This window comes from Miniopterus natalensis, chromosome 16 (genome assembly GCF_054644295.1).
Source record: "Miniopterus natalensis isolate mMinNat1 chromosome 16, mMinNat1.hap1, whole genome shotgun sequence".
Classification (NCBI taxonomy): domain Eukaryota; kingdom Metazoa; phylum Chordata; class Mammalia; order Chiroptera; family Miniopteridae; genus Miniopterus; species Miniopterus natalensis.
Genome location: NC_142096.1, coordinates 43,548,759 through 43,561,310, shown reverse-complemented (window position 1 = coordinate 43,561,310; position 12,552 = coordinate 43,548,759). Strand labels below are relative to the sequence as shown.

Genomic DNA, 12,552 nt, shown 5'->3' with positions numbered 1-12,552 from the left:
TCTATCCTCTGCACTAAAAGCAGAGTTGGGGACAGGCGGGAGGGGGCCATGCTTCGAGGAGCTGGGATGAGCCGGGACAGCAGACACATTCCCCACTGGCCCCGTCGGCCTCCCAGACCCCTCTGTCCAGAGGCTGGTAGCCTCGCCCATTCCTGTTGCCGGGAAAGGCGGTTGCTTCCCGGTTGTCCCCACCTTCCGGGCTCCGGGTTCGCTGGGCGTCATGATAAGCAGGTCTGGGGCACCAGCTATTGGGGAGTGCGGTGCCACGTGGGCCGGCTGGCCGGGTGGGGAGCCGAGTCCGGGAGCCTGGAGAGATGGCGGCGGAGCAGGACCCCGAGGGACGCGCGGCGGCGCGACCGCTGCTCACAGACCTCTACCAGGCCACCATGGCGCTGGGCTACTGGCGTGCGGGCCGGACGCGCGAGCCCGCCGAGTTCGAGCTCTTCTTCCGCCGGTGCCCGTTCGGCGGCTCCTTCGCGCTGGCTGCGGGGCTGCGCGACTGCGTGCGCTTCCTACGTGCCTTCCGCCTGCGTGAGGCAGGTACCGCGGCCCGCGGCGGGACTCTCACGGAGCAGCGCCCCCTCGAGCCCGCATTAGACGCCCCTCGAGCCCGCCTTCCGCGCTCCCGCGAGCCCCCTCGGCCAAGGAGCTGTCTCAGCCCCGGCGAGCCCCCTTCGGCTGTGCTCTTGCCCCAGCCCTTGTGATCCTTTGTCGCCCCCAGACGTGCAGTTCCTGGCCTCGGTGTTGCCCCCGGACACCGACCCCGCGTTCTTCGAGCACCTCCGGGCCCTTGACTGCTCCGGGGTGACGGTGCGGGCCCTGCCGGAGGGTTCCCTCGTCTTCCCCGGCGTGAGTGCAGGCGGGGCGGGCCGGAGGGGCGGGCCTGAGGGAGGTTTTGCGGCTGCCCACCGACACCCTCCCCGCAGGTGCCGCTGCTGCAGGTGTCTGGGCCTCTCCTGGTGGTGCAGCTGCTGGAGACGCCGCTCCTCTGCCTGGTCAGCTACGCCAGGTGGGCCCGGCTCGGCGCGCCCGAGCAGGACCTTGGACTTTCCGGAGGCGCCTTTTGGGTGTGGGCGTGACTGCGCGAGCCCGTGGATGAAGAGCGGGGCCTCGGGGGGCGGGCTGTGGTGGCTGCGTGACCCTCACCCCGAGCCCCTGCCCGTTTGCTCCTCACAGCCTCATCGCTACCAACGCGGCGCGGCTTCGTCTGATCGCGGGACCAGAGAAGCGGCTGCTGGAGATGGGGTTGCGGCGCGCTCAGGGACCCGACGGCGGTCTCACGGCCTCCACCTACAGCTACCTGGGGGGTAAGGGCCAGGGAAGGGAGGGAAGGGTAGGCAAAGGAGGAGGCCCAGCCTGAGAACCCCCCTCCACACAGCCTGAAATCCCCCAACCCTGCCCAATGCCCTGGTCTAGGCTTCGATGGCAGCAGCAACATGCTGGCAGGACAGCTGAGGGGCGTTCCAGTGGTGGGAACCCTCGCGCATTCCTTTGTCACCTCCTTTTCAGGCACCGAAGTGCCCCCTGACCCGGTCAGTACCCTTCTCTTCCAGGCTGAACTCCAGAGGGCAGACCCCAAGGCCTGTCCTTGCCTGGAGGAGGAGTAGTCAAGTCCCTGCTCTGCACAAAGGCAGAAGCCATGTCAGGCCCATCAAAGTCACCCTGGGCAGGGAGCCACAGTGCTGCACTGGGAAGGTGGCAGGCAGGCGGCATTACCCCTGTTCAGACACTCAGCCAGAGGCAAACCAGGCCCTACCCTGCACTCTGGGGTCCCCCACTCTTCACTGATCCCTCTTCCTAGATGTTGGCTCCAGCTGCAGGTCAGGGTCCCAGGGTGGACCTGGTTACCTGTGTGGAGGCGTGGCTGGAACGTGTGTGTGCCCACCTGGGGCTGGGGGTGCAGGATGCACACCCGGGGGAGCGGGCGGCCTTTGTGGCCTATGCCCTGGCCTTTCCCCGGGCCTTCCAGGGCCTGCTGGACACCTACAGTGTGAGGAGGTGAGGCCCAGGAATCCCCCGGGGGGCTCGGCAGAAAAGCTGCATCATCCTGACCTCCTTGTCCCTGCCTGCAGAAGCGGTCTTCCCAACTTCCTGGCGGTAGCCCTGGCCTTGGGGGAGCTGGGCTATCAGGCTGTGGGAGTGCGGCTGGACAGCGGCGACCTGCTGCAGCAAGCCCAGGAGATCCGAGAGCTCTTCCGGACCACTGCGGCCCAGTGAGTCCAGGAGGGGCTGTGTCTGCTGATAGACCCCCTCTGGGGCATGAATATTGGGATGGGGCAAAGGGGGGGAGATACCTTGCCCTTCCCACATTGAGGAGATCTGGTCTGGGCCTACCTCAGTGGTGACATTGTGGCCCTCTGGGGAGGCCAGTGCCCATGTGGCTGAGGGCAGATTCTCCCATGGGAGGGGGGCATAACTGGGGAGGGAGGGAGCCCTGATGAATCAGGAACTTCTGAGGGCCTGTCCTCATCACAGGTTCCAGGTGCCCTGGCTGGAGTCAGTCTCTATCGCTGTCAGCAACAACATTGATGAGGAGGAGCTGGCCCGACTGGCCCAGGAGGTGGGATGGAGCAGGGCAGGGCAGGGCAGGCGGAGGGTGGTTAGGAGGGCCCTAGGCCTGAAAATGCTAGCTGAGCTCAGTGCACCTCTGCTCCCATCCTCCAGGGCAGTGAGGTGAATGTCATTGGCATTGGTACCAGTGTGGTCACCTGCCCCCGCCAGCCTTCCCTGGGCTGCGTCTACAAGGTAGAGACAGAGACTGGGCCCAGTGTGGGTGGGCCATGGGGATCATGGGTTGGGGGAGAAGGGTCCAGCTCTCTTAATACCCTGTCCTTGCAGCTGGTGTCTGTGGGAGGCCAACCACGAATGAAGCTGACTGAGGACCCCAAGAAGCAGACATTGCCTGGGAGCAAGGCTGCCTTCCGGCTCCTGGGCTCTGATGGTGAGGTCCCCTCAACCTTTCTGCGGCCCCCTTCAAGGCCCCAGGCCCCACGTCATTCTTGGTGCCTCCCCCCCGCACCCCCCATACACACACAGGGTCTCTGCTGTTGGACGTGCTGCAGCTGGCAGAGGAGCCACCACCCCAGGCTGGCCAGGAGCTGAGGGTCTGGCCTCGAGGGGCCCAGGAGTCCTGTACCGTGAAGCCGGCCCATGTGGAGCCACTTCTTCGACTCTGGGTCCAGCAAGGGCAGGTGACCACTCCACCTACCTCCTTAGTCTGCATCTGCAACCCAAATCCAGCCCTGACCCCTGACCCTGAGCCAATCCCTTCCTTTCCTGTAGCTATGTGAGCCCCTCCCATCTCTGGCTGAATCTAGAGCCTTCGCCCAGCTGTCCCTGAGCCGTCTCAGCCCCGCACATAGGGAGCTAGAACAGCCTGCACTGTACCAGGTGGGTGGAGGACCCACATTTCAGCTCACCTGTTTGCCCTCTGCACCCACAGCCACCTCACGTCCACTCCTTTCCTCTCTGCAGGTGGCGCTGTCTGAGAAGCTGCAGGCCCTCGTGCACAGACTGAGTGCTGGAGCTTCCCTGTGAGAGCCCCATTGTGGGGCTGCCAGAAGTTAACATGAATTACTCACTGTCCCCCACAACTTGTCACGTGTCAGTTCTTCTCCCAGCCTACCACTTACCAACTCCCAGGGCCTCCCAGGTGGGGTGTAGTTGGGAATCAGATGAGGGTTCCTGCTCCAGTAAGGCCCAGGCTCGGCCAGGGTGGGGAAGCCCTGTACGGAGGCCAGGAGCTAGGCCAAGGTCGGAGTGTCTGTGGTTTGAGAGCTGGGCCTCAGGGGCAGATCTGAGGCTGGCCAGGGCAGTTTTCGGGGAAAGGGAGGGCTTTGGTACCCACCCAGGAGTTGGAGTTACTGAGGAAGCCCTCACCCTGCTAGAGGCTCTTGGGAGCAGGAGCCATGGGGTGGGGATCAGGTGCCAGGCAGAGTCTCAGTTTTCCCTGTGTCCAAGCATGGCCTGGGCTCCCACACCACTGCTGCTGCCAGCCCCGCCTGTCTCTGCTTGGGGTCGCTGTGTCCCTGGGTTCCACCTATTGACTCTGCAGACGCTGGTATCTGTCACAGGTTCATCCAGGCCTGGGCCTTGGAGACCTAGTAGCCCTGGGAAGGCAGAGGAGGAGGTCAAGGGCCTGCACTATAGCCTGTGAAGAGGTTGAGGGGCCAGGTGGTGGCTCCACCCTGGGCACCTGGCCAGTGGCTCTGGGCTGGCCGTGCCTATGCAGGCAGGCTTGTCAGGTCTCCACTGGCTTTGGCAACTTGGACTCCAGAGGAACTGCTCAGGAGGGAGGTTCTAGGCTCTGTGGGGCACAGAGGGTGAAGGCCCTGTCCTCTCGTGTCTAGGCAGCAGGAGGTGGCACAGGTAGGTGGGTGCGTGGGGAATGCTGGCTGGCTGGGATGCTTCCCAGAATACTTCCGCCTGCCCAGGTATTTGGCCCAACCAGCTTTTCTGGCTCCCTGGGGTCAGTCTGGGCAATGCCTGCTATGTCACTTGCTTAGGGTAACAATGGCGATTGGGGACAGAGGCCTGGTCAGGCCAAACTGTCCAGGACGCTGAGGGCCCACCCCAATGACAGTGGGCCACCGCGAGAGTGCTGAGAGTGCTGAGGAAGCGGCAGGTGCATCTCCTCTTGCCTCCTTTGCGTTGCCCCAGGGCCGCCTCAAGCTCAGTGGTGGTGACAGCTCTCCCAGCCATCCCTATCCCCAGAATGTCCAGCTGGGTAGGAATGCAGTGGCTCAGCCTGGACCTGACTCAGCTCAGGGCTAGGCCCAGACCTATTCCCTGCTGGGGCCTCCTTAGGGCTGTCTGCACCTGCCAGGGTCCCCCTGCCTAGCAGGGTTTGAGGTCGGGGTCAAGGGCCCTTCTTCCCCTCCACTTGCAGATGGACTGCCTGGGAATCTTGCCCCGCCCCCTGGGCCCTGGGGGGGAGCCAGACCCCAGAGGCTCAGGCTTCAGGCTGGCCACTCACCACCAGAAGCCCAGAGGGTCCTTCACAAGCCTCAAGAGGGCACCATGTCTGGGAACACCTTTGTGTGACTCCCCAACCCCCCACATACTAGAGCAACCGTTCACACACCACCACACCTGTCCCTGGCCCCGCCTGCCTACCCAGAGCCTGCTTCTAGGTCAGGCCCCAGCATGACTTCCTGGGAGGACCCTTGGCAGGTTCTGCTGGCTGGGCCCTGCTGAAGGCTGTGTACGGCAGCCATGGCTAGGGGTGTGTGGGGCAGGGCCCGGGGAGGCCCTGTCGGGGCCCTAACCCTGACAGCTCTGGCTGAAGGGATCCGGGCCAACCAGGGGCAGCCCGCAAGACCCCCTTCCAGGGGCCCTCAGCCTGAACCTGAGCTTGAACCTGAGGCAGAGCCTAGAAGTGTAGCCGAAGCCATCCCTACAGCTGCCCAGGAGCCTTGCTCCCCTCCCCATATGCACAAGTCAGCCCCTGAGGGACCCCACGAGGTGAGTGAGAGGGAAGGGAGGCTGAGGGACAGGGAAACTGAAAAGGGGGGAATCTAGGGGCAGGCATGGGAGCTGATCTGTGTGGGTAACAATAAGGACACAGGACTTATGGGAGGGGGAGCGGACCTGGGGAGAGCTAGGAGAGGCAAGGGGACTTCATACATGCCACCCACCCCTCCCTAGGTCCCCCAGAGTTCCTGGGAGGCAGGGGCCCTCTCTGACCTGGCATTGTACACAGCTGCCTGCCTGGAAGAGGCTGGCCTTTCAGGGACACAGGCGACAGTGCTCACCCTGTCCTCAGCCCTGGAAGCCCAGGGGCAGCGACTGGAGGACCAGGTCAGCCCTCACCCCCTTCCTACCCCCAGAGACTCCTGCCTAGTCCCCTCCAAGGTTGGGGGGTTAGAGCGAGCAGCTTGACACATGTCCCTTTCAGGCTGCACGGACTAGAGGGGATACAGAATAATGTTGGGGAGTCAAGGAGGCCTGATCACTGACATTTGCCTCTCCACGCCAGGTGCATGCCCTGGTGCTCGGGCTGCTGGCGCAGGTGCCCCGCCTGGCTGAGGGGAGGCCCCGACAGGCAGCCTTGCGGGTGCTGAGTTCACTGGCTCTGGAGCACTCGAGAGACGTGGTGTGTGCACTTCTGCCCTGCTCGCTGCCCCCGAACTGGTAACCTACCCTGTCCCACCCAGCCAGGGCCGCATCCTATGTCCCCACACGGCTTCCTTCCCCCTTCCCGCTTGGCCGTGGAATCTGGCCCCCAGTGGTGTGTGTCGTGGAAGCAGCAAAACTTTCTAATTCCCCATACCCACTCCTGCCCTCCTCTATTCCTCTCCCTCTCCTACCTCAGGAACCTACTGGGTTCCTGGCCGACCCTGGAGCCCAGCCTGGAGGTGTGCTGCAAGGTGGGGTCAGTGAGCTAGTGGCTTCTGTGTCCCATGCCCCTGGCTCTTTAGTTTAATCCACTCCAGGAGAAGTTATCTGGTTACATTTTCTACATGATTGTTGCTGGGGTGGGTTTTTTTTAACCCTCACCCGAGGATATGTTTATTGATTTGAGAAAGAGGGAGAGAGAGAGGGCGAAGAGATTAACATCAAGAGTTGGAGGGAGAGAGACTAACATCAGTGTGAGAGAAACATTGCCACAACCGGGGATAGAACCTGCAGCCTAGGTATGTGCTTTGACCGGGAATCAAACCCACAACTTTTTTGGTGTTCAGGATGATGCTCTAACCAACTGACCACCCGGCTGGGGCTACATGATTGTTTATAGTTCCAGGTTTGTTTCACTGTCACTGGCCTGACAGGGTTCTGAACAGCTGATCCTGCCAACCCTGCTCTGTGTGGTCTGCACAGATGCCACTTACTTTGTTTCTCTGTGACTGGGGATGCATACGAGGGCGAAGGGTGATGGTTTACCAGCCCCTCCCCCCTGTTGGAGTCTTAGTGGCCACCTCCACCCTGACCTCCATCCTGATATGCCAACAGGAACCCAGTCTCACAAACCCCCTACCCTCAGGGCGGCGGCCGAGTTGTGGCACAGCCTGAGCAGGAACCAGCGTGTGAACGGGCAGGTGCTGGTGCAGTTGCTGTGGGTGTTAAAGGGTGCAGCTGGACCCAAGCAGCAGGCACTGGCAGTAGGTGACTCCAGCTGGCACTGCCAGGGGACCCACCCCCAACCCCTGCCTTGAGGGATGGGAGAAGGCAGGCCACAGGGGGACCTGGGCAGGATGGTGTCACTTGAGTCACAGGCATCTTTAATGCCCCTCAAATGTCTGAGGCTTTGTCCCCTCCTCCTGCCTCCTGTGTGGCCAAGCCTGAGTTGGCTGCTTATTCCACAGGCCACTCATGCCCTTGGGGAGATGCTGTCTGTGTCTGGCTCTGTGGGTGCCACGCGGGGCTTCTACTCGCACCTCCTCCTGGCACTGGTCACGCAGTTGCATGAGCTGGCCCGGGGCCCATGCTCCCCAGACACCCACAAGGTTTGGGCCCCGTCCCACTGTGGACCACCACACAACCATGCCAGGTGAGGGCGAACACTGGGGAAAGTGAGGGCTGGACCAGGGTCCCCTCTGCCCTCACTCCTGCTGCCCCCACCTCCAGTTGTGCGGTGGAGGCCTTGAAGGCCCTGCTCACCGGGGACGGCAGCCGCATGGTGGTCACGTGCATGGAGCAGGCTGGAGGTTGGAGGAGGCTGGTGGGAGCCCACACCCACCTAGAGGGTGTCCTGCTGCTGGCCAGGTGAGAGGCAGGGGGATGGGGAAAGAGGTGGGAGCATGAGGGTGGTCGCTGGGGGCTTCTCCCGGGCTGAGGCCATCAGCAGGAGAGTTCCCATTTCACCCCATCCCAGCGCCATGGTGGCCCACGCGGACCACCACCTGCGGGGCCTGTTCGCTGACTTGCTGCCTCGGCTGCGCAGCGCCGATGACACTCAGCGCCTTACGGCTATGGCCTTCTTCACGGGGGTGAGCCCATGTCCAGGATGGGTGGTGAGGGGCGACCGTGGACTTGGCCCCTAAGCGTCGCCATCAACAAGGGGACCGCAAGCGTGCTGATTGCGGGTCCCCCCCAGCTGCTGCAGAGCTGGCCCACCGTGCGGCCCCTGCGGGAGGAGGTCATCCTGGAACGGCTCCGCGTCTGGCGGAGCGACCCCGAGCCCACCGTGCGCTGGCTGGGCCTGCTTGGTCTCGGCCACCTCGCGCTGAGCCGCGGGAAGGTGAGGGCCGGGCGGGCGGGCCGGGCGGGCCGGGCGGGCCGCGGGAGCCACCCACGACCCCTGACTCCGCAGGTGCGGCACGTGGGCGCGCTGCTACCCGCGCTCCTGGGCGCGCTGGGCGAGGGCGACGCGCGACTCGTGGGCTCTGCGCTGGGCACGCTGCGGAGGGTGCTGCTGCGGCCCCGGGCGCCGGTGAGGGGCCTGAGCACCGAGCTGGCCTCGCGCCTCCCGGCGCTGCTGGACGACGTGAGCGTCACGGGCCGGGCTTCCTCCCCATCCCCCGCCGGCCCCGCCCCAGGGACGGCCCCTCTCCCCGGCCCCGCCCCAGGCCCCGCCCCAGCAAGGCCCGTCCTTCCCCGCCGGCCCCGCCGGCCCCAGACCGCTCCCCCGAACGCGCGTCCGAGACGCCTCCCTCCTGACTCCGCCCTGACCGCGGCCTCGCACACAGGCCCGGGACCCGGTGCGCGCCTCTGCGGTGGGGCTCCTGGGGACGCTGGTGCGGCGGGGCCGGGGCGGGCTCCGGGTGGGGCTCCGAGGCCCCCTGCGGAAGCTTGTGCTGAAGAGTCTGGTGCCACTGCTGTTGCGCCTGCATGACCCTAGCCTGGATGCTGCTGAGGTCAGCCGCCCCCCAAGACTGTCCCACTGCTGCTGTCCCCATCCAACCCCACCCGTCCCCACCCCACTACCTCTCCGAAGATGGCAGGTCATGGATTTCCCCAAGGACCTCAGGTGCAAGCCTTATGGCTCCCAGTTTCCTGGGCTTACTGCCCTGGACCTCTCCAACCCTCATGCTGGCCACACCCAAGTCACCTCTGCGACTTTTTGGACCCCTAATCCTTCCCCCTTTCCCTGTCCCAGAGCTCAGAGTGGACCCTGGCCCGTTGTGACCATGCCCTGCGCTGGGGCCTGCTGGAGGAGGTGGTGACTGTGGCCCACTACGACAGCCCCGAGGCCTTAAGTCGCATCTGCCACTGCCTGGTCAGTAGGGGGAGGACAATGACAGTGATGGGGTATGGCCAACTTCCCATTTGGTCCAGTATACACTGGAGCCACTCTCCCAAAACTGAATCTCCCCACCCTCCCAGTCAAGGTGGTGGGAGGTCTAAGACCTCAGGCCCTGACCCCTTGCCCTGGGCACTCCCCAGGGTACTCCAGCCCCTGGGGTCGCCTCTGCCACTTCTCTTCACACAGGATTGGCTCTCCTCTCCTACCATGAGTCCTTATGTCCCCAGGTTCAGTGGTACCCGAGCCATGTGCCCAGTTTCTTGAGCCAGACCCAGAGCTATCTGAGGAACCCACAGGACCCCGTGCGCCGGGCAGCCGTGGTGCTCATAGGTGAAGCAGTCCAGCTGTCAAATTGTCCCTTGCATGCAGAGTTCTGGGAGCTGGGCCATCCCCTGCCTGCTGGGGGGTGAAGCCTGCACTCACAGGTTTGCTTTCACCCAGGCTTCCTTGTCCATCACACCAACCCCAGCCGCTTCGACCAGGATCTGCTGGACTCCCTGTTCCAGGGTGAGGCCCAATTGTGCGATCCTGGAGAGGTGGTGGGTGCTTGGACAGAGTGGGTGGGAATGCATGCACCTGGAGTCCTGGGGCCCTTGGCGTTTCTGAGAGCCCTCCCAACTTGCCTGAGCCACCCTGTCCCTGCAGACCTAGGGCAGCTGCAGAGCGACCCTGAGCCTGCCGTCGTTGCCGCTGCGCAAGTATCCTCCCAGCAGGTGGCACTGCTGGCCCATGCGCTGGGCTGTCAACAGGGCCTGAGCTTTCCCCGCCTCCGCCTGCGCCTCACCCTCCCCATCCGGCCTCCACCAGTCTACCCAGACAACCCCTTCCAGCGCCGAAGCCTCGCAGGCCGGTGGGGCTGCTGTGGCGCACAGGGCTGAGCCTGACCCTGTGCCTGTCCTGGGGGGCGGGGGAGGGCTTGACCAAGTCTTGTTAGGGCTGGGCATCTGAATCCCTCAGCCCACTGCTCTGTGGACAGCCCTGCCATGCTCCAGCCTGGGCCTGGTGCTAGCTGCTCGTGTTCCACCCCCACCCCACTCCCAGCCGCTGCAAGGCCTGCTGCACACAGACTCCTCTGTAGGAGCTCACCTCCGTAATGTCTAAGTTCCTTAGAGGAACATCAGCGCTTCTGTCTGAGCACCATTCACCCTCAGCCCCTTGTCTCTTGCACCTGCGGGCCTACCTGTCCCTCCAAGGGCCTGTTGCTCTCCCAGCCCCTGGAGTTGGCCGGCTGGGGCTTGAACACACCTGGCCTCCCAAGCTGGCTTCTGGTGGAGGACACTGGGAAGCTGGCACAGCCCTGTGAGCTGCTGCTGCGAGGGTTTGTAGCTTCCTGGGTCTCACCCCACCTGGCCTCCATTCCCTGCCTGTTGGCCCTGCTGGCGACCCAGCAGCCCTGCATCCCCCATCTTGTGCTCCACTCCTTGCCAGTCCATGCCCTATCCCTTGTCCTAGCCTGAGGTTCTGAGCTTCCTGGTCTGTCGTCCTGTCCACATCTGCTGCCCCTCAGCCTGGCACCGTTTCCTGCACACTTTCCCACTGCTGGTCACCATATCAGACCCTACCTGAGCTTTCTCTAGAAGGCGTCGTTGGCCTCTCCACTGGATACCACAGGCCTGGGATTATACCTGTGGGTTCAAGTGTGGGGTGCTGGCATCTGTACCCCCACCAGACTGAGCCTGCATGCTGGCACCCCAGTGCCCTGCACGGAGTTGAATTGAGGAAGGCGTGACTGTATGTACAGGAAAGAAGCCCCTCTGGAGGCCTCCCAAGCTGTGACTGAGCCCCGCTGGGCTCTGGACTGGACAGGTTCCTCCATCCAGAATGCCCCCCTTGAAATGTCCTCCCACCCTTCAAGTCCCCTTCTCCTCCAAGCTGCTGCCTCAGAGAGGCCTCGACATGCACAGCCTTGTGGAAGGCTGGGGGCAGTCCCTCCAGCTAGGGACCCCTCAGGGGAAGGCCTGGGGTCTGGCCTGCTCCCAGTGGAAAGCATCTGAAGTAAACACACATGGATCAAAGGGATCCACATCTGTCTAAGGCCTGGATCTGGGCTGAGGATGTGATTTTGATGCTCTGGGCCTTGTCCAAGATCGGCTCAGGCTGGGAATATAGATAAGGCAGTGTGTGGCAGGAGTAAGGGTCGCCAGGGCAAGGTTAGAGTTTATGCTGAGACAAAATGGAGAAGCTGTGTCTCGGTCCAACACCCACCAAAGTGACCAGGTTGGAGCTCAGTCAGGAAGGGGTCAAGGTCTCTTGTAGGTAGCCCTAGAGCACTGTCTGTGTGGTGCCAGGATTATGGTTTGGTGTATTAGTTCAGATTCCACAAAGCAGATGCCAGATGAGATTAAACTACATGAACATCAGACCCCCATGAAGGGGAAGGGAAGGAGGTGGCGGGTACATTCTGGATGTCTGTCCTAGCCGCCAGTCACCTGTCAGGGAGCTACAGCTCCCAGGATGCTTCCCCCCCACCCCACCCCGGCCCAGTGCAAGGCTGGGTTTTCATCCTGCAGTAGGTCTGCAAGGAGCCCCCAGATTCAGGCTTGGCTTGGGGCTGGGCTCAGCAGGAGCCTCGTGGACCCCCTCAGTGGAAGCCTGCCTCCTTGCCGCCCAGAAGCCAGACCCAGGGCGAGTGTTCTTGCCCACCAAATACATGCTTGTCCCCACTGCAGAGCACAGCTGGACAGGCCCGCAGCAAACCCCACAGCGATGCCCGTGGGAAAGGAGAGCCCGCCTCTGGTCAGGGCTCAGGCAAGCAGCACCCTGCCTCTTCTCACCCCGCCCCTGTGGGGCCTGGGCTTCCTATGCCAGGAGCCCACACCCCACTCTGTAGCAGGCTGTGCTTGCACAACACAGGTGCCTGCTCACCGTCATGTGTCTGCCCCTCCAATGCTCCAGTCCCCATCCAGTAACTGGCAGCCAGCTGGATGCCCTACCTTCCAGGTTGAGGTTTATGAAGGCCAGACTGTTGCTGGGCCCTGGGAGTGTGACCCCTCTTGGGGACTTCTCTGCTGGGGTTCCTGGGAGACCCCAGGTGAGCATTTCCTGTTTGCGAGTGTCCAGGCTGACCAGGTCCATCTGGTTGCCAGCCACAGCTGTGGCATCTGGTGGGATGCGGATCCGAGCATACTTTTCCACGGACTGCCTTCCTGCTTTGATCCTGATACTGAAATAATCTCAAGTCACTAGGGACCTCAGGCCATTGGTGGGCCTACAACCCAAGGGCCAACAGTTGGACCCTCCAGATGGGGCTTGGGTGGGGCTGACAAGGACCTGCCTTTTCCGCTGACCTTCAGGGCAGTATCTCAGGGCTCCAGAAATATCGCTTCTGTACCTGCTTATTTAATGCTTTCTGAGGCCTGGGCTATTCC

The 12,552-nt window shown here is 63.2% G+C and overlaps 2 protein-coding genes across 2 annotated transcripts; both read left to right on the top strand.

The window, feature by feature from the left end:
- Positions 1-314: 314 nt before the first annotated feature.
- NAPRT (nicotinate phosphoribosyltransferase) lies at positions 315-3,805 on the top strand. Its single transcript, XM_016222024.2, has 13 exons — positions 315-540; positions 722-849; positions 927-1,009; positions 1,177-1,307; positions 1,417-1,532; positions 1,802-1,998; positions 2,073-2,213; positions 2,476-2,560; positions 2,665-2,745; positions 2,839-2,941; positions 3,037-3,191; positions 3,283-3,390; positions 3,475-3,805. The coding sequence occupies exons 1-13, from the start codon at positions 315-317 to the stop codon at positions 3,535-3,537; spliced, it is 1,617 nt and encodes a 538-aa protein (XP_016077510.2). The 3' UTR covers positions 3,538-3,805.
- A 1,355-nt stretch (positions 3,806-5,160) lies between these two features.
- On the top strand, positions 5,161-10,158 carry MROH6 (maestro heat like repeat family member 6). Its single transcript, XM_087825221.1, has 14 exons — positions 5,161-5,463; positions 5,647-5,799; positions 5,978-6,132; positions 6,983-7,100; positions 7,305-7,489; positions 7,567-7,704; positions 7,814-7,928; positions 8,036-8,179; positions 8,252-8,425; positions 8,628-8,795; positions 9,038-9,157; positions 9,412-9,514; positions 9,626-9,691; positions 9,830-10,158. Exons 1-14 carry the CDS (start codon positions 5,215-5,217, stop codon positions 10,060-10,062), a joined length of 2,121 nt encoding a protein of 706 aa, XP_087681347.1. The 5' UTR covers positions 5,161-5,214; the 3' UTR covers positions 10,063-10,158.
- The last annotated feature ends 2,394 nt before the right edge of the window (positions 10,159-12,552 follow it).

What these genes read in the sequence shown, in the direction of transcription:
- NAPRT (XM_016222024.2), top strand. Translation starts at nt 315, where the DNA reads ATGGCGGCGGAGCAGGACCCCGAGGGACGCGCGGCGGCGCGACCGCTG. An exon ending in CTTCCGCCTGCGTGAGGCAG is followed by an intron (nt 541 to 721) that starts GTACCGCGGCCC and finishes TGTCGCCCCCAG; the next exon opens with ACGTGCAGTTCCTGGCCTCG. An exon ending in CCCTGGGCTGCGTCTACAAG is followed by an intron (nt 2,746 to 2,838) that starts GTAGAGACAGAG and finishes CTGTCCTTGCAG; the next exon opens with CTGGTGTCTGTGGGAGGCCA.
- MROH6 (XM_087825221.1), top strand. Translation starts at nt 5,215, where the DNA reads ATGGCTAGGGGTGTGTGGGGCAGGGCCCGGGGAGGCCCTGTCGGGGCC. An exon ending in CCACCACACAACCATGCCAG is followed by an intron (nt 7,490 to 7,566) that starts GTGAGGGCGAAC and finishes CCCCACCTCCAG; the next exon opens with TTGTGCGGTGGAGGCCTTGA. An exon ending in GCTGGACTCCCTGTTCCAGG is followed by an intron (nt 9,692 to 9,829) that starts GTGAGGCCCAAT and finishes CTGTCCCTGCAG; the next exon opens with ACCTAGGGCAGCTGCAGAGC.